Raw genomic sequence first — 18,201 nt, 5'->3', positions numbered from 1 at the left:
CTCATCTAATCAGTTGAAAGCCTAATGGACCAGGAGGCTGACCCCCACTCAAATGAAAGGGAATTCCTCCTGCCTGTCTACTTTGAGCTGGGACATTGGTTTTTTCCTGCCTTGTGGCCTCTGGGCTAGAACTACACCATCAGTTCAGTTACAGATCTTGGGACCTGTCAGCCTCCATAATCACACAAGCCAATTCCGTAATACATAGCCTCCTATTGGTTTTGTTTCTCTGAAGAATCCTGATTAATACAAAAACAAAGATGCCTGAAAATAAGTTAATTTGGCATCTACTAAAATAGGATACCAAATATAATGAACCAAAAGGAATTCCTACTTTTCCAAGCTGGAGAGAAGCTAAGATATCACTTGCCCTGGCCTCTTTACCTCACCGATGAAGAGGTCAGGCCCGGGGTACTCTGCCCCTTCCCCAGTTCTCAGGCCTGTGTCCTCCACTCCACTATGCACTTCTGAGAAGTAAGACACCCTGACGTGGACACTGGCCAACAGTGTCCGCAGTGTTATGGATGAGATACGAGATAAAGTCACACGGACTACTGAGTCCTGTGGAGGAAAAGAGATGGCACGGTTACTCTCTCAAGGGGAGAGTGCTTTGGAGCGGCCTGGCTACTCTCTCAAAGGAGAGGACCCTGACCCTTTCCTTGATAGGTTTTTATTGGGTTTCAATTTGCACAGGAATACAGGTAAAGTTCATTAACCATTGTCAGGCAGTAAGGATCAAACAATAGATAGTATACAAAGAACTACAAGGGCCTATTCTGAGTTAGGGTCTGTTAGCTAAAGGGCTACAAAACTTTGGCAAACAAACTCCTTTCCTGCTCAGACCTTTATCATTTAATTGAGAGCATTCTTGGAGAAGCAGGTTTCACAGGATTTTACATATTCTTTCTTAGGCCTGATCACCCTGGGGGACCTGCCCTTTCCAGCACAGGGCTGCACGGCCCTCTGTCATTGTTTCAGGATTAAGTCAGGCAGGGGAAGTAAGGCAGCCAAGAGATTAGGAGACTTCTTGCAGACAGAATGAGGACTCAGGCTAGGTCAAAGCCAAGGGGCCAGGGTCCATCACCCCCTTTTGCTATAGTGTCCCAAGTCCTTCCCTGGGGCCTCCATGTGATTGTGCCTGACTTAGGTCATTCCCCCCTTGGGGAATTTTACCCACCATTGGCTAACTGACCAAGTATTGGGGGCCAGTTATGGATAAAATAAAGGAGCAGAAGCGCCCCTGCCAGGGAGATAAGCTTTGTCTCCTTAGTGGCTTCTGGTCTGAAGGTCGTTCACTCAGCCTTAGCCATGGGGAGGTTACAGCTCCTAAAACCAGGCAGGGTGGTTCCCACCAACACCTCATTTAAAAAAAAAAAAAAAAACAAGATGGAAAAAAAGATAAATCGCATGTGTGTCAGCATTGAAAGATGAATTATTTAATCAGAAGCAGGCCATTTCTCACTCCTCAAGCATGCATACAATGGTAATGCTTTTCAGACGGTGACAAAGAAATGTGTTGTCTTAGAGTAATTGTTTCCCCAAATCACTGGCTCTGGCTAATTAATATTTTACCAGAAAATTTTGCTCCAGAAACTTTTAACAGTTTTATACAAAACAAGGAAACAAGGATTTAATGTTTAATCCGTACTTGGTAGAAAAGGCAGCAGGCACTAAGCTTCCTCATGTGCATAACGAGAAAGAAGTAGGAAGTAATTAATAAGTAGTAGTATTACTATAGTACCTTTATGTAATATTCACAGAGGACCAATGGTCACCTGAAGGATAAACACCCTGTTCCTTCCCAATGAGTTTACTATGTCACAATTTAGAGATGTGGGAAAGAAGGAAAACCCCCATGTCCCCCCGCACCCACTCCTCGTGCTCTGGCTTTTCATGAAGCAGAGCCAGTGTTCCTGGGTCACAAGATATTTGACTGAGGCTGCTGCAAATCGGTGGCAGGTTAGACCCTACTCCAGAGCCTCTTTCTGATGGAAGCCTTGACTACACACCTCACTCCTCATACAAGTAGATGCCAGATATCTGTAAGAGGAAAGTGACCTGTTAGAGCTTATACATGCACTAGTCTGAGTCTCTGTTTCCAATTTTGGAAGGGTGTATACCTAGGAGTGGAACTGCTGAATCACGTGGTAATTTTGTGGAACTTTTTGAGGAATCAATCTTCGGAATATTTGGAGTCAATGGTAAACTGAATCTAACTAAAGCTCAAATGAAGCCCATACCCAGCTCAGCTAAACAGTAGTTGCTGGCCCAAAAGAGGAAGGGGTGTACCTTAACAAGACAATATGATTATTTACTGTGGTTCTAGTTATCTCTTAGTCTTTTAAAAACTTTCACAAATATTTTATTTATTTATTTTTTAGAGAGTGGGGAAGGGAGGGAGAAAGAGAGGAAGAGAGACAATGATTTACAAGAGAAACATCCATCAGTTGCCTTCCACATGCCCCTAGCTGGGGACCTGGCCCACAACTCAGGCATGTGCCCAGACCAGGAATCAAACTAGTGACCTTTTTGTTCGCAGGTGAACCACACAAGCCAGAGCATCTAGTGCTTTTTTAAAAACAATTTTTCTTAGGCCCTGGCTGGTGTGGCTCAGTGGATTAAGTGCCAGCCTGTGAAACAAAGCATCACTGGTTTGATTTCCAGTCAGGGTGCAAGCGTGGGTTGAAAGCCAGGCCCCCAGTAGGGGGCGCTTGAAAGGCAACCACACAGTGATGTTTCCCTCTCTCCCTCTCTTTCCTTCTCTAAAAATAAATGAATAAATAAATCTTTTTTAAAATTTTAAATCCTTACCTAAGGACATTTTTTTCTTTGCTTTTTTAGAGAGAGAGAAAGGGAGAGAAAGAGAGTAACATAGAAGTGAAAGAGAAACATCAATTGGATGCCTCACATATGCACTTAGACCAAGGATCACACACACCCAGACCTGTGTTCAGACCCACAACCTAGGTGTGTGACCTGACTGGGAATCAAACCCCCAACTCTTCAATTATGGGATGATGCTCCTACCAACTAAGCCACACTGGCCAGGGCTGCATCCTAGTATTCTTTTTGGTGTTTTTGCAACTGTACTGAAGTATACTTTACATGCCACAAAATTCACCCATTTTAAATGAACAATCTGGTGATTTTAATTATGCCCATAAAGTTGTGCAATCATCATTACAATCCAGTTTTAGAATATTTTCATCACTCCCAAAATTCCCTTGAGCTCATTGGCAGTCAAAGCCACTCCCCGCCCTAGGAAACCACAAGTCTGATTTCTGTCCCTCTTGGTTTCTGTTTTCCTTTTCATCTCTATGGAATCATAGTATATAATAGTGAGTATATCATAGTATATGATAGCAGGCCTATAGTGTAGGTAGATCTTTTGGATCTGGTGCCCCAAGTATGAATATTAGTTTACTAGCTCAGGTGTACATAAACATATTATATATCTTTATTTTCTTTCCACCTAGCCCAGGTAGGAGTGTAGGCAAATCCACTGGCAGGCATCACTGGGGTCTGGGGTGGAGGCTCTCCTTCCCTAGGGCCATGCACAAATCCAGGAGGGCTTTTGGTACCATTGGAATTAGGGTTATTTGTTCTTTGGCTCATTTACTTTAATGGTGATACACTCATTATCCAGCACATGGGTTCTTCTAAGGAGAAGGCAGGTTGCCCCATTATTTCCAATGATAATCCTGAATCTGCCAAAGCTGTGGGACCAAGTACCCAAGGTCCAATAGATGATGCATCACAGAGCTGTGTGCTGCCAAGAGCTTGTCACGTGTCCTGGTGCTACAGGGACTGAGGCTTGAGTCCTTGATGCTCAGAGGACCACCAACCCCCATCCTCTCTACCCTGGGGAGTCGCTCTTCCCTTCTATTGCTGTGAAAGCCTCCCCCCCCACCACCTCATCCTGCCTCTCTTCCTTCTCCCCCCAGGGCACAAGGGGTAGCTAATTTATTTAGTAAGATTTTGCTCTCTTTAAAGACTAGAAAAGTTGGTTGTCCAAGAATCCTGCAAATGTCCTTGAGGTAGAAAACACAGAGATTAGCTGCTTTCTCCAGGGGAAGTTAAAGGATTGGGACAAGCCCAGAGATCTGAAACAAACATCTCACAAAATACCCTACCACATTGCTTTACATTCACCTACCACAAACCACAGGGATAAACAGCTAAAAGTGTGCTATAATTGCAGTTTTCTTAGCTGCACTTAGAATTCATGTACGCACAGAAGTGTGAGAGGAAGGTGGTACTACTCTGAATATTCAGGCTAGAAACAGAACTGGCTTTAACACTAGCAACTAACACTAGGCACCAGGCATTGTTCTGAGTGTTTTACACATATTATTCCTTTAAAGTCCACAATCCACTTTGGATAATAAGTGCTATAGATCCATATCCCTTATTTAAAGCCTTTGGAGCAAGCTCTGATTCAGAATTCAGAATTGTTGGGATTTGAGCAAGGCAATGCATGCACGCAATTTGTATAACATAATTTTCCAAGAGGATGTGAATCAGCTCATACAAACTAAGTACTGTGCCTTCAATAAAACAAATAAATAATCAAAAGAGGTCTAAATAAAGATTGTAAAAGGGCTTATATCAGTTTAGGTCAGGCTTTGCCTCCAAATAAATTAAGAAAGACTTCGGTTCTCAGTCCTTTTTGGATTTTGGAGTTGTATTATAGCCTCCATTTAACAGACAGAGAATGAGGCACAGCAAGAGCGGGTATTTGTTCAAAGTCACAGAGCTAAGAAGTGCTGGGGATGCTCAGTGCTTTGGAGGGCCCCTGCTGGGAGCAAGTCGGTCAGGAGAAAACTACCTTGACCACAGGAAGCTCCCCTCCAACCCTCCACTCCACAGCATTGGCAGCTTTGTATATGATCTTCCCTCACCCGAAGTTCACACCTCACCCCCCAACCCCATCCCCCCACCTCGCTTTTCTGATACTCATTTTAAGTCACCTTAATATGGTTTAAAATAGAAGAAAGCCTAGTGGAATGTGACTCTCTCCACACACCCCTAACAGGCCCAGGAGGGACCCTCAGAAGTTGGATCTGGGGGCACTTAAGGCTTGCCAGCTGCCCCTGCCCTGCTCTGAAGCGGTTAATCTTAGGGAGTTGTGAAGGGCAAAGCAGGGGGAGCCAGCCTGAAGGAGGCAGCCTAGATAGCGAGGCTGAATCCCTTGGGGATTGCCAGGAAAAGGAGCATCCTTTTCCCATTTGTATTAGGCTCCATTCCACCTTCCCCAAAATAAACGCCCCCACCTTGCGTTTACTTCCAACCAGTGAGCAGCGTTTACACGCGCAGCCATGTGCTGCTTTTATTCTCACTGATTTTGGCAGCTTCAGCTTCTTCATTCGTATATCAAGTTCTTCCCGGGATGACGTACTTCTTAGTCTTCTGCACAAATCGGCTCCCAGACTCTCTCTCCCAGACCACCTAGTACCCCGCCCTTATTTTTATTTTCTCGTCTTGTTTGAGGGTTCTGTTGCCTGCCGGGTGGTGCACTGGCCGCACCACCTTGGCCCAGACCCTGATGCTGTGATCAGGTGCCTTCTGAGTCCGGTCTCCTTGTCCTTGCTCATCCTTGCTCCAGGTGCAAACTATGTAGGTTTTCCTCCTTCCTCGTCTTGTTTTCTCCCTTTTAATACCGTCTAATCCGTAGGCACTTCCCTCCTCTGGTCCAGCAGATCAGTACTCCTACTTCCCAGGTACAATCCAGGTCAGTCCAGTAACCACCCTGCCTGGGGCAGCGGAGGCATACAGGTGTCAAAGGTTGACCTGTTCCCTAGGAACAAGAGCCCAAGAAGCATCCTGCTATCTTTCCGTTTTTAATTTAAGGTCTATTTTAAGGGCAAAATTGGGTGGAAAGCCACGCATGCTCAGTTAACAATATCCAGATGTAGGACTTTCAACAGAAATCAAGGTTGCCTGGGAACTTCTCCTGCGGATCTGGCCTTGTATAGGGACCCCTGCGGGGAATATCGACCCCGCATACTTGGCTTAATTAATAATTTATTTTAACGCCATCTGTCACGCTGTCACGCTGACACTGTGGCGCAAACCCCGTTGCCCTGGTTCCAACCCGTGACCCTGCGCTAGCCGCGGGGCTCGGTCGCCGCGGGCCTGCGTAGGGAAATGGGGGCGGGACCTTGGGGGCGGGCCCGTGGGGGGCGGGGCCGGGAAATTCCCCGGCGGTCTCCGGCGGGCCGCGCGGCGTCAGCAGAGCTCGGCTGGGCGGGGTCGCGAGGCCGCACGTCAGCCGGAGGCTCGGGGAGTCCACGCCGCCACCCCGGCGCCGGTCCCCTGGGCGGCGTCTGCATCCGGGTCTGGAGCCCTCTTCCCACGGGCACGATGCCGAAGAAGCTGTGACCGGGAGTGAGGCGGGAGCGCGGGCGCCGGGTGAGCCGGGGCAGGGGTTGCTGGGCGTGGCGGTGGCTCCTTCTCTGCCCTGGAGCTGTTCCTGCAGCACTCTTCCCTATGACCCTGAGCCAGTAGAGGTGTGGGTGGCGAGAGAAGGGGTGTCCCCTCCGGTGGGAGGGTTACCAGGTCCCGGTGGATCCTGACCTGGTGGGAGAGGGCAGCGGGGGCTGCCGTCCCAGAGCGCCCTTCCCCCTTTTTTACCGGCCTGGCGGGCTGCAGGTGACTTACCCTGTAGGTCACGGAGGTGGTTTAAGGGTAACATCCTTCCTCAGATTGGGAATGATTACACAGCCAGTTCCTCATTATAAGGGAAGTATTTAAGGGTACACCTTTGGAAGACGTAAAGACTAAAATCTACCCCAGTTTTATGAGACGGCCCAGGTACACTAAAGAACAAGTGACCTCTCCCTAAGGTGGTGGGATACTAAGCAGCTGAAAGGACTCTTCATAAACCGTTCTGTCTAGGAGAACATGTTTGTGTGTGTGTGTGTGTGTGTGTGTGTGTGTACACATACATACTCATAACGAAAGAAGGAATGTGAATATTTGATGAGGCTGAGGAACTGTTTTTACTGTCGTAAATGTGTAAGCTGGAGGCAGTAAACATCATTGAGCGAAAATGAAACCCAGGTTCTGGTCTGCCGCTTCAACCACAAAAACTGTTGAATGGAAATGCATGCCACAAAGCTGTTTAAAGATGAAATTGAAAACTAAAGCCTTAGGACAGTAAGTTGGTGTTAGGACATCAAAAGCCTCAGATATGAGCAAGCAGCACTATTAACAGGAGAACCCCTGTTGCTCTTTGCCTGGGGGCCTGGGCTAACCCCCAGGATGTGCCCCATTAGTAGTGGACTGGAGCTTCCAGTGGGCTAGAGGAGCCTGGAGCAGAGGCCAAAGCCAGAGACTGCCCTGGAATGGACTAGGCCAGTAAAGTTTAAATGTAGCCAGTACAGAGAGGACAATCATTAGTTTTGGGGGCTGACTGATCTGTTTTTTGACTGGGCCAGTTTGAGTAGTTCTTTATATTTTATAACCACATTTTAAAAGTTTTCCCTTTTTTTTTTTTGTAATTGACCTCAGGTTGCATCTTATGCTGTGGAATCCAACTAAACCCCCCAAAAACAAAAACAAACTTTATTCTTGAAAGGAACTGGTCACATTATATTACTTCCTATGGAACTTCTTCCCTTAAGTAGAAGCACATGGGCACTGTCTTCTCTAAGCCCTGCTTTTTGTGAATTTTATAGAGACTTGGACTGTTTGATACAGACTTTGGAATCTAGTAAAATCCAAAGGAAAAGGGAAAATAAAACTTTGTTTTTTCAAAATAAAATCTTTCAGAAAGAAAAAAGTTATATTAAAAGTTTTCACTTTGACATCTGTATGAGGATTGCATAACAGAATATGTGTTATGAAATGACATCCAAATACCTTTGTAGTGATATTTAAGAAAACAGCACTAATTTTCAAAATAAGTTTTAAAAGTTGAATTTAAGAATCTGGAAATGAGTGCCATAGAACTGTAGAAAACTCATAATGCTAGAATGCTGGGGTTGTCACCTACACAGTGGGAAGTGTTTCACTAGTCTTACACTTTAAAATACCTTGTTAAGCTGTATTTTCATTTCATTTCAACATTTCAAACATTTACAGAGAGCCTTCTGTGTGCCAGTCTCTGGGAAGAATAAAATAGAGATCTTCGCTTAAGTTTGATGGAGTGATGAACTGGCATTGGATGATTACAGTACTTTGCAGAAAAGGGCCAAGGAGACGGAACACGCAAAGAGCTATTGGGTCTTAGAGGAAAAACAGTTCCTTTCACATAAAACATCTATTTGAGCAGACTGTCCAGTGGGTATTTGCCAGGTCAAAAGGGGGACAGATATTTCAGGAAAAGAGCAGAACAGATGCGAGGGCAAAGCAGCAAAAGAGTGCAGGAAGCTGACCCTGAGAGGCCATATTTGTCTTACTCGGAGAACAGACCCTGTCTCATATGGGAAGGGTTTAAGCAGTCGGATGAGCTGGTACTGGGAAAGAAACTGTGGAGGAAGTGAGGCTGGGATGGAAAGGGATGAGAGTCAGACCTTGTAGGAGGCTATGAAAATTCATTCAACAACTATTTGTTGAACTCCCAAATATGTCGTTATGTCCTAGGTGCTAAGGACACAGCAGTGGGAATGCGATGTTGTTGTAGTTTAGATGAAACAAGAAGGGCCTGACCTAAGCTGGTGGGATGGAGAGAAGGTGGAAGTGGCAGCTCTTGGTGACCCATTAGATGTGGGGGAAGAAGGAATGGGAAGAATCAGTCATATCTCCCAGGTTCCTGCCGGGGGGCAAAGAGGTGAAATCTTTTTCCATTTTCTGTATGTTGGCAAATTTCAAAATCAGAATATCATTTCTGTCATTAAAAGGTCAGGTTTTTCTTACCCTTTTAGTAGCATACCTACTTTGAGTTCTTTTTCCAGGGTGGTGATGGGTTTAGTTGATGTCATCTTGGACTCTTACTCAACCTCCTTGTGAACCCCAAACAGAATTTGCCAATAGCCAGCTATTGTCTCCAATCAACAAAGAGGTTTTCACTCTTTAAAACTAATTTATCCTCTTGGGGATTTAACCTATAAATACGTAATCAGCAAATCTGGAGAATTAGTCACACCAGGGTTGAGGCCTGGACTTATTCTGTATTATGCCTGCTGGTCCAATGTCCAGTGGGTGGAAGTCAGTATAAGGTAGATTTCAAAAAGTTTGATACAAAATGACTTTCTGCTGATCCATTTGGTGTGGGAACTGGACAAGACATTCTTGTATTGAATAAAGAAGTTGGAGCAGATCATTTTAAAGGCCAGTTTAGGAATGCGATTTAAGCTCATGCCTACAAAGTCAAGTCACTGCTATAATTACTTGACCCCTGGAATTAAGAATGCTAAATATATAATCAGGAATTCAAATAGCAGATCTGGGAATTAAATCTAGGAGATTTTGCTTTGAATCTTTTACCTTCCAGCTAGTGCTCATTCTTACTGGCAAAATCTTGATGAATCCTGTGCCAAATTAATTTACTCTTCTGCAGCAAATTATCACCTTTGCTTAGAAATGACACATTTCAGATGCAGATTAGTGGGACTCCTATCAGAAATTCTGTTATTAGATAGAACCTTGGAATAAATGATTTAGTTCCTATTTTCCTAACCTTTGAAGATACAGGGATCTCTAATGCATAACTCTGTTTGCTTAATTGAAGGTACCTCAAGGTCATGTTAAAAACAGAGAATTCAGCTTCTTCTAACTGGCATTCTACCAACAGACATTTCACATGCACTGTACTGTGATAACTCCAAATGAGGTTCCCCAAATATTCTAAAACTGTAAAGTGCCCTATGAGTCACCAAAGATTGATTAAGTTGCTTTCAGTAGAATTTTGGTAATAATTTACATGTTTAAAAATTTTGGTTTTTACATACTTATGTTTGGCATATATGCTTTTTATTTACTGTGACAGTTGCATTACCACATAAAATTTCCTGACAATGCTGGGTAACAAAGAGTTTCCTACACCTAGGACAGGCATATATATTGTATTTTTAGTGAGAGGCGAGCAGCACCACCCTGAGGGTATTAGGGTGTACATAGTGAGCCATGTGGGTTTAACTGTGATTTTGCTAGAAGCTGAAGGATACTTTTTCAGCTGAAACCAACAGCAATGATCATCATTTGCTAGACAAGTCAGTAAACCAGAGCAAGAGGCCAGGTGACTTCTGAAGGTCACACATCTGGTTAGAGGCACCCAGTATTTTTCCTACTGTCCCTCTTAGTATAGCCCTGCTTTTTTTTCCTGGTCCTTATAAAGTCTGGGCAACCTGAAAAAGTGAGAAGCGCAGATGTAACAACTAGGAACACTTTAACTTAATTATGGTTGTGTCTAAAAGCTTGGTGTAAGTATAAAGGAAGGTCAAGGAGGAAAAATCTCTCTTTTCTTCCCTCCTTCTCCCCTCTCCCCTTTCCTCTCCTTTCCTTTTCTTCCCCCTCTCTTAGAAAAAACATTAAGAGAAATGTGTGCATATGAAAAAAATGAAACTAAACCCATCTACAGCTATCTGCTTAGACAGTTTTTAAAAGAAACATCTATTAAATACTTCCATTTATTTTGTAATTATACTTTTTGTAGTATAATCATTAAATACTTGAGGAAATTTGTGGACAAGTAAGTGATACACATTACATGGATTTCATCTTTAGGTCTATTACCTAGAATTTTTAATATTCTTCTGCAAAATAAATGGGAATACTGTTACTAAGTAAAAACTTATTCTTATGAAATGTTAGCACCAACATTCTGCACAAAAATGAATTTTATAGAAAGTCAGAAAAACTGGAGTTATTAAAATTATTTTTATCCAAATTATTTTATGCAAAATAATGCAGATTATTTTATTGGGGAAAATGAAAACAGTCCATCTAGTCACCAGATGCTAAGGGAGATCACACTTCAGTATTAAGTATTATTCTTTCCTTAATGAATTAAGATGTGTAAAACATAGATGACTTCAAAAGGCTCACAGGTGAATATTAGACTTTGTCACTATTTTTTTTATTTTTTTAAGATTTATAGAGAGACAGGAAGGGAGGGAGAAAGAGAGGGAAAGAAAGTCCATGTGCGAGAGAAACATTGATCAGTTGCCTCTTGTGCACCGCCAACCAGGGACCTGGCCCACAACCCAGGCATGTGCCCTGACTAGGAATCAAACCAGCGACCTTTCAGTTCGCAGGCTGGCACTCAATCCACTGAGCTACACCAGCCAGGGCTATCACTATTTTTTACTTCTTGAAATCTCCATCCTCATTAAAGAATGTCGTAAGAATGCCTTTCTGTATGCTAGCTGCCCTAAGGAGAAATCATGAAGATGACAGTGTCTCAGGGTCTGCTGTCCCATCGCTAGTAGCACCATCTCTGATTACCTACACATTCCTTTAGACCAAAGGCAGGTCTCAGCCCCTCGCTTCCAGGGGACCTCCAGGGAGCCTAGGTATTACCTAGTCAGGAAGGAGCACTGTCCTGCACTCCAAGTGTGTGGATGTATTTTATTATATGGACGCACACAGCACTCATAGATGATATGACACAATGGTATATCAGATAGCATGCTTCCCTCTCCTCACCCTCCAGTGACTGACTCACTGCCTCTGCAGTTCTTCGTGAAAAAGTTTTATCATCATCTTCACAAAGTGTGAAAAAGCAATTGTTTGCCTAGCACATGTAGCCAGTCATTAGAAGAGGTTTCTGTGTTTGCCCAGGTGGGAGGCCATACAGAGGTAGAGTTGGGATACATTTTCTCTTATTTATGTGCACTTTGACTCCTCTACAAAATAAGGTGGTATGCTTAAAATAGTATCAGAATATGCAACAATTAAGCAAGATTTCCTAGTCTTTTCAGTGTGCTTTGTAAAATTATCAAATACAAAAGCCTGAATAGTCAGTCATATCTTTATCATATTGCAAGTCTGTGTTTGGAATCAGCCTTGACAGTGGTTGTGCCTCTTGTTAAGAGTGACTGTGGATGAGCTATGAAAGCTCAGTGAACCCAGCTTCGTCCCCTGTAAAAGAGATACATGGTGGAGTTTCAGTGAGGATTAGACATGAGTGGTGCAGTGATTCAATACATAGTAAGCATCCAAAATATGTTAGCTCCCCCTTTCTTCTTAGCCAGAAATATAAGAAATAAAGTATAGAGATTAAGAACGACTTTGAGATATAAATCACATACCATACTATTCACCCAAAATGTGGATACTTGAGTTTAAAGGTCTGCATGGGGAAATCAATGTAATGATACTTTGCCCATGTCTACAAATATATATATGGAGACTCTCTTGAATGACTTGTCTTAGGATTCTCAGCCATCATGACGTCCTGCCTTCTCTTTCTCCTCCTACCCCAGCTCCTCACTGCACCTCTCTATACACACACACACACACACACACACACACACACACACACACACGGAAGCTAGAGTATACCTTTTTTGTTTAAAAGGAAGAATCATAAATGTTCAATTATAATTGGAAAGAACATAGGCAACTCTTAGAATAATTTTTAGCAACTGCTAATGGATTTGAGGGACTCATGGAGACCCCTTGCAGAGAGGGGAACAACTATTTTTCAGTTTGTAACTTTCCCATAGGAGCTGCTGCCATGTCCCACGAACCTCTTAGCTGCCTGACTGAAAAGGGGGACAGCCCCAGTGAAACCACTGGGAATGGCCCCCCACATCTGGCTCACCCAAACCTGGGCACATTTACCCCAGAGGAGCTGCTGCAGCAAATGAAAGAGCTCCTGATTGAGAACCATCAGCTGAAAGGTGAGCGGCACTTGGCCCAGTGTTTCTCTATTCACCCCTGGCCGTCTTCTAATCCCTTTGTAATGAGGCTTGTAGGTAAACTAACTCCCTGCTCTTTGTCTGGTTCCCTGGGGGCAGAAAGAGAACTGGGGGCAGCCTTTAGCTTTTAATAAGGAAAAACTGTTTCCCTTATTTACTCTTGGGTACAGGTCAAATAAAAAGTACTTTTTGTATCTCACGGAAGGAAATGGCATAACGGCATTCAGCCCCTATAAAAGGAAAAAGAAAGACAGGCTGCTATTATAAAGGCTGCTATTACTTCAGAGTTAGTCCTAAATATTCCCTTGTTAAAAGGAAGCATTCAAATATCTCAGGCCACAGCTTTGGCAGGACCACTGTTTGAATCTAGGAATCATATACATTAGCCTGTCGAGTTTTTCATAGGCTTTTGTGCTATATGGAGATACCCAAACCAATTTTATTTTCTTGAGATTTTTGAGGACTAGAAATAACTTTAGAACTGCTAGTCCTGTCTGGAAGCAAAAAACACTCATCTTGCTACATTCTTTTTCTGGCTGACCCTTGGGCCCAGGCCCAACCTGACCCCTTTTGATTCAGAGCCTCACAGGGAAGTGGTCTGAGGGGCGGTTTGATTCATTAGATCAAGTCCTGTCCCTTGTTGTGTGACACCTTACTCTGAACTCCACACAGAAGCCATGAAGCTGAATAACCAAGCTATGAAAGGGCGGTTTCAGGAGCTTTCAGCCTGGACAGAGAAACAGAAGGAGGAACGCCTTTTTTTTGAGACCCAGAGCAAAGAAGCCAAAGAGCGCCTAATGGCTCTGAGCCATGAAAATGAAAAATTGAAAGAAGAACTTGGAAAACTAAAACGGAAAACAGAAAGGTCATTTGAGGTGAGCAGACTGATTAATTGTAATTTTATTTTATTAATATTTGTAGTGGAACCTTACTTGTCTAGATTTCTAGATTAAACCCTTTCATGGGTCAGGTCAGATGCATTATCCTGAAAGAAGTGTTCTCGCTGAGAAGACTGGTTGCAGTTTTTTTGTGTGTATGGGATGACACTCCAACCATCTGAGCCACCCAGCTAGGGCAACTGGCTGCAGTTTTAAGGATCATGAGTAATCTCTTTTGGGGGAAGGAAATTTATAAAGTTTTGACCATTCTGATTTTAGTCAAAAGAATATTGACGTTATAAATCAATATTCTGTATTCATTATAGACAGAGCACAAGTTTTAGTTTTGGTGTGTCTTTGATATAAAATTACATTTTAAAAATTTACTGTTACTCAGGATTTTTACTTATTGTCCTCTCTCTCAGTCTAAAACAGATTCCTCAACTTTATGTTTTACTTTTATTTCTGAAAACTGGTTTGACAAATGTCATGTTGTGACAGGAGATCATATAGGGTTGCCATGTTTTCACTGACCCCAAAAACCTGGGAAATATACTCACAACCAAAAGTGTGTCAAAGACGTTTGTGGAAAAACAAATAACTCGTGTGAAGCCTCTGCTCGTGCTCTGAAGCTCACTGAGTGTTACGTGTTTAGATGGACACCTGCTGTCCAAACCTGCGACCTAACAACTCTGTGGAGGGTGGAGCCCTGGGTTGGTTCAGGGAGGATATAATCCCAGATATCAGTGACTTTTCTGAGACTTTATCTTGAACTTTGTTGATCTCTAATTTCTTAAATGGGTAAGGAATGCAAACAAATCAAATGGAAAGAAAATAATGAAAAGGGGATAATGATATGGAATAATCTAAAGAATGAAAAGTGGTTTAGAAAAATATCACAGTCTATATCAATAACCTACTCAGCACCTCACACTCATGAGACAGTGAAAACACTCAGCCTCATACATTCATACCTGCGTTGGAAATGTCTCACTGTTGATGAGGTTTATCACCTCTTCAACTTGCCTTACAGTTTCAAGAGCATTCAGTCACTTTCCTGGGGGAAATTTCTCATCTTCTAAATATTTTTGAGGTACAGTACTGTGAAGAAATGATCACCTGGATATATGAGTAATTTTCTATTCTCTGGAGGAAACCATCTTACCGATATTTACTTTGGCTTTTGGGACATGAGCCCATAAGCTCACAATTGGTATCAGCAAATTGGGGCCTATTACATTGAAGTCAAAAGGGAGGCTTCCAGAAGCGGATTGTCTGAGATAATATGCCTGTAGGTTTTCTTATATTTCCTAGCATTGGAAGAAGTTGAGATCAGAATCTAAAGCTCTGGATAGCTCCTTTCAATGCAGATGATAAGTTGAAGAAAGCTATAAGCAGGACTCAGAAGTGAGCCCTTGGGACAAAGGACTTGGGTGTTTGGAACAGAGACACTTACTACTCTTTAAAATTCTTGCTCATCAGCTTTCTCCCCCAAACTGTGCCTTCCAGCCCACTTCTATCTCTCTGCCTCTTGCTTAATTTTTGTTTCATGGATCATTTGCGATGATTTTTAAAATTTACGTCCTCATCTTCCTGCTTAGTGAAGCCCTTAAGGCTTTGGACTTCTCTCACTCCTGCGGGCCCATCTTTGCTGCTGTTTCTACAGGGAATGCCCCCTGGGCCAGGAGGGCTCCTCATGCCTTCTGTACCACACAAGGCAAGGGAGTTGGGATTCTCCTTCAGAGAGCTGCCTTCCCATCCTCAGGCTGAGGCTGAGGCATTAATGGCTCTGTCCAACTGCACTGTCCACTATTCTGTCCAATGATATCTCTAAAGAGTACTTTTTAGTTTTTAGTTTCACATTGCTAGGCAAAGGTCATCATAGACTTTTCTTCTTGGATTATAAAATGGCATATCAACCCGCACACAGGGCCAGGACCAGAAGATAGAGACTTGTACAAAACACAGAGAGACCAAGCAGTTGCTGTGTTGCACAGAGGTCGTTGGTAAGTGCTAAAAAGTGATGACAGCATAACAAACAGTGGAGTGGGGTTGAGATTTAGGAGAATAAACCAAGGGATTTCTAGCCCAGGGAGGCAGGGAAAAGACTCTCAGTGTTAAAATGGAGAGAAACTTAAAGTGTTATCTTACAAGGTGTTTATGGGCAAATAAGTAGAGTCGTAATTTCCCAAGGATAATTAAGAGATGCTCACAATTGTGGAAAAAGACAATTACCATGACAGTCCAAGATTCTAGTGTCAAGGCCTTATATCCCTGGTCATCAGACACTTGTTTAAAATTCTCTTTCTAGGAACATACTTTTATAAGGAGACAGAAAATTCAAGTAAAACTCTAAAAGTCTCTTTTAAGAAAAGCAAATAAAACTCTGTTTCCTACCTTTACGCCAAGGTAGCTTTTAAAAATCCATTCTAAGGGCTCAGGGGACATTTTCTATAATGCCCTGGCTGGTGTAGCTCAGTGGAATGAGCATGCGCCTGTGAATCAAATGATCTTCAGTTCGATTCCTAGTCAGGACACATGCCTAGGTTGTGGGCCAGATCCCCAGTAGGGGCACACAAGAGGCAAACACACATTGATTTTTCTCTCCCTCTCTCCTTCCCTCTCCCTCTCTCCAAAAATAAATAAATAAAACAATAAAATAAAATGTCCCCCCGAGAGGTCAGGTGGGTAAATGTGAAGCTTCCTAATGGGACACAGTCTTGCCCTCACCTGCTTACTTCTTAGTTCTAGGCTGAGCAGTACCTTCCTTGTATGTTTTCATTCCTTTACATGTATGTTTCCTTGGTGTGATTCATTACTGAGAGAGATTGCACAAGCTTTTCACCTTTCCTTGTACACTCGACTCTTCCATTTCACAATGATCTGCTTTCCTCTAAGGCCTGTGGTAGATTCCTAGCAGGGTACTGCTCCAAGTGAAGAGGACCATGATGTTGATCTCAGTGGTGGGAGCACTTCCCTGTTGCACTTTTTAAGATTCATGGACGAGTCGCTTTATGGTGCAGGCACATGCCCTTCTGATGCTTTTTGGTTCCTCTGTGTTTGGGCCTGTTTACCATTCCTTAGGAAATCTGTCACAGAGGGTGTGCGTGCGTGTGTGCATGTCAATTTTCTAATGTTTTGCATCCTCCGATATTCTCAGGTATATGTATTTCTGATGCTGCCATGCCCACAAGAGTAGTGAAGGTTTCCTGAGGAGGAAATCAGAGAGGCTGAGAAGGTCACAGTTGGAAGAGACCATATGATGCCATGTCTCTCTTTATAAGAAGAAAACTGAGGCCAAGACATCAAATGAATCTACTCGAGACTACACATGCACTAATGAGCAGTGTGGACTCTAGCCTGTCCCCTTTGCCCCCAAGTAAAACACTGTAGCCAAACAGGGTCTTGCTCTTCTGGTTTCGCCATGTGCAGTAATTGCGAAAGGATGGACACAATATGAACTTGACATTAGTGCAATATTTATGTTTATAATTAATGTTTATAGAGGTTGAAATTTAGTTGTCTTTTGTACCAGCCTCTGATTTTCAGTTTGCTGATTTCTCACCAGACTTAAGTTTAACAACCTTAAACCACCACCACAGGGTATTTCTGTGCCCAGGCTACACCCCTGGGAGAATTTCGAACCTTTCGTTGTGTTTTTGTTGTTACTGCACCAAAGTGATGTCCTCGGTGATTTGCCTTCTGAGTAGACTTGACAAGTGTGGGGGAGGGTATACATTTGTGGAAAGAAAAATAAGCAAGAAGTTGAGCTGTGGCGGCTTTTTGTCCTTATTTTCTGGTGTTTTTGGACCTTACAATTCTGCCATTGCCAAAGTCTGGTTGGTTATTTTCATTATATCAAATTATTCTAGCGTGCTAACAAAGCATGTCTTCCTTGCCATGAAGTTATTTTAATTTTCTATTATTTGAATACAAGAAAATACCATAAAAATGTTTATTTTAATTGTTATGTTAAAAACAATTTGCCAAGGAAATGCAAGATTTTCCTACTGTAAGGCACAGGGGATGAAGCTGGGGAGAGACTGCCTTGCCAGTGGGTGTGGGACGTTTGGGTTTGACACCAGGACCTTAGTTTGATTCATTAATTTGCTTTGCTTCTCATCATTTCCAGGACCCCGCTGAGGACCCACAGGTCCCCAAGGCAGAAGCAGAACAGGAAATGGAACAGCTGAAGACCCAAGTGGTCCGCCTTCAAGCTGAAAAGGCAGATCTGCTGGGCATTGTGTCTGAATTACAGCTCAAGCTGAACTCAGGCGGCTCCTCTGAAGACTCCTTTGTTGAAATTAGGATGGCTGTAAGTGTTTTGCTTTTGTGTGAAGCAAAGTCTAAAACCTTGCCTTGGCAGCTGATACAAATACCACCATTTCTTTTTCAACACAAGAAAGCCACTTAGTGGGGAAATTTCAGTGTAGCAAAGGTAAATTGGCTCTTGCTTTTTAAGTATAACAGTGCATATAAGGGTTATCGTAGCTGAAATGGAAAAACATCAGTTACCT

The 18,201-nt window shown here is 43.0% G+C and overlaps 1 protein-coding gene across 1 annotated transcript in view; it reads left to right on the top strand.

Annotated features, from left to right (window-relative positions):
• The first annotated feature begins 6,211 nt into the window (after positions 1-6,211).
• Positions 6,212-18,201, top strand: part of OPTN (optineurin) — a 40,096-nt gene continuing 28,106 nt past the window's right edge. The window contains exons 1-4 of the mRNA XM_045858013.1: positions 6,212-6,411; positions 12,612-12,788; positions 13,479-13,681; positions 17,817-17,999. Of these exons, the coding sequence (XP_045713969.1) occupies positions 12,623-12,788; positions 13,479-13,681; positions 17,817-17,999 (552 nt within the window). The 5' untranslated portion in view covers positions 6,212-6,411; positions 12,612-12,622. The remainder of the gene's footprint in view (positions 6,412-12,611; positions 12,789-13,478; positions 13,682-17,816; positions 18,000-18,201) is intronic.

Source organism: Phyllostomus hastatus, unplaced genomic scaffold, assembly GCF_019186645.2.
Source record: "Phyllostomus hastatus isolate PE091 unplaced genomic scaffold, TTU_PhHast_1.1 phas_scaffold_1674, whole genome shotgun sequence".
NCBI lineage: Eukaryota > Metazoa > Chordata > Mammalia > Chiroptera > Phyllostomidae > Phyllostomus > Phyllostomus hastatus.
The sequence above is the reverse complement of the archived record's forward strand: the minus strand, read 5'-3'. Positions and strand labels throughout refer to the sequence as shown.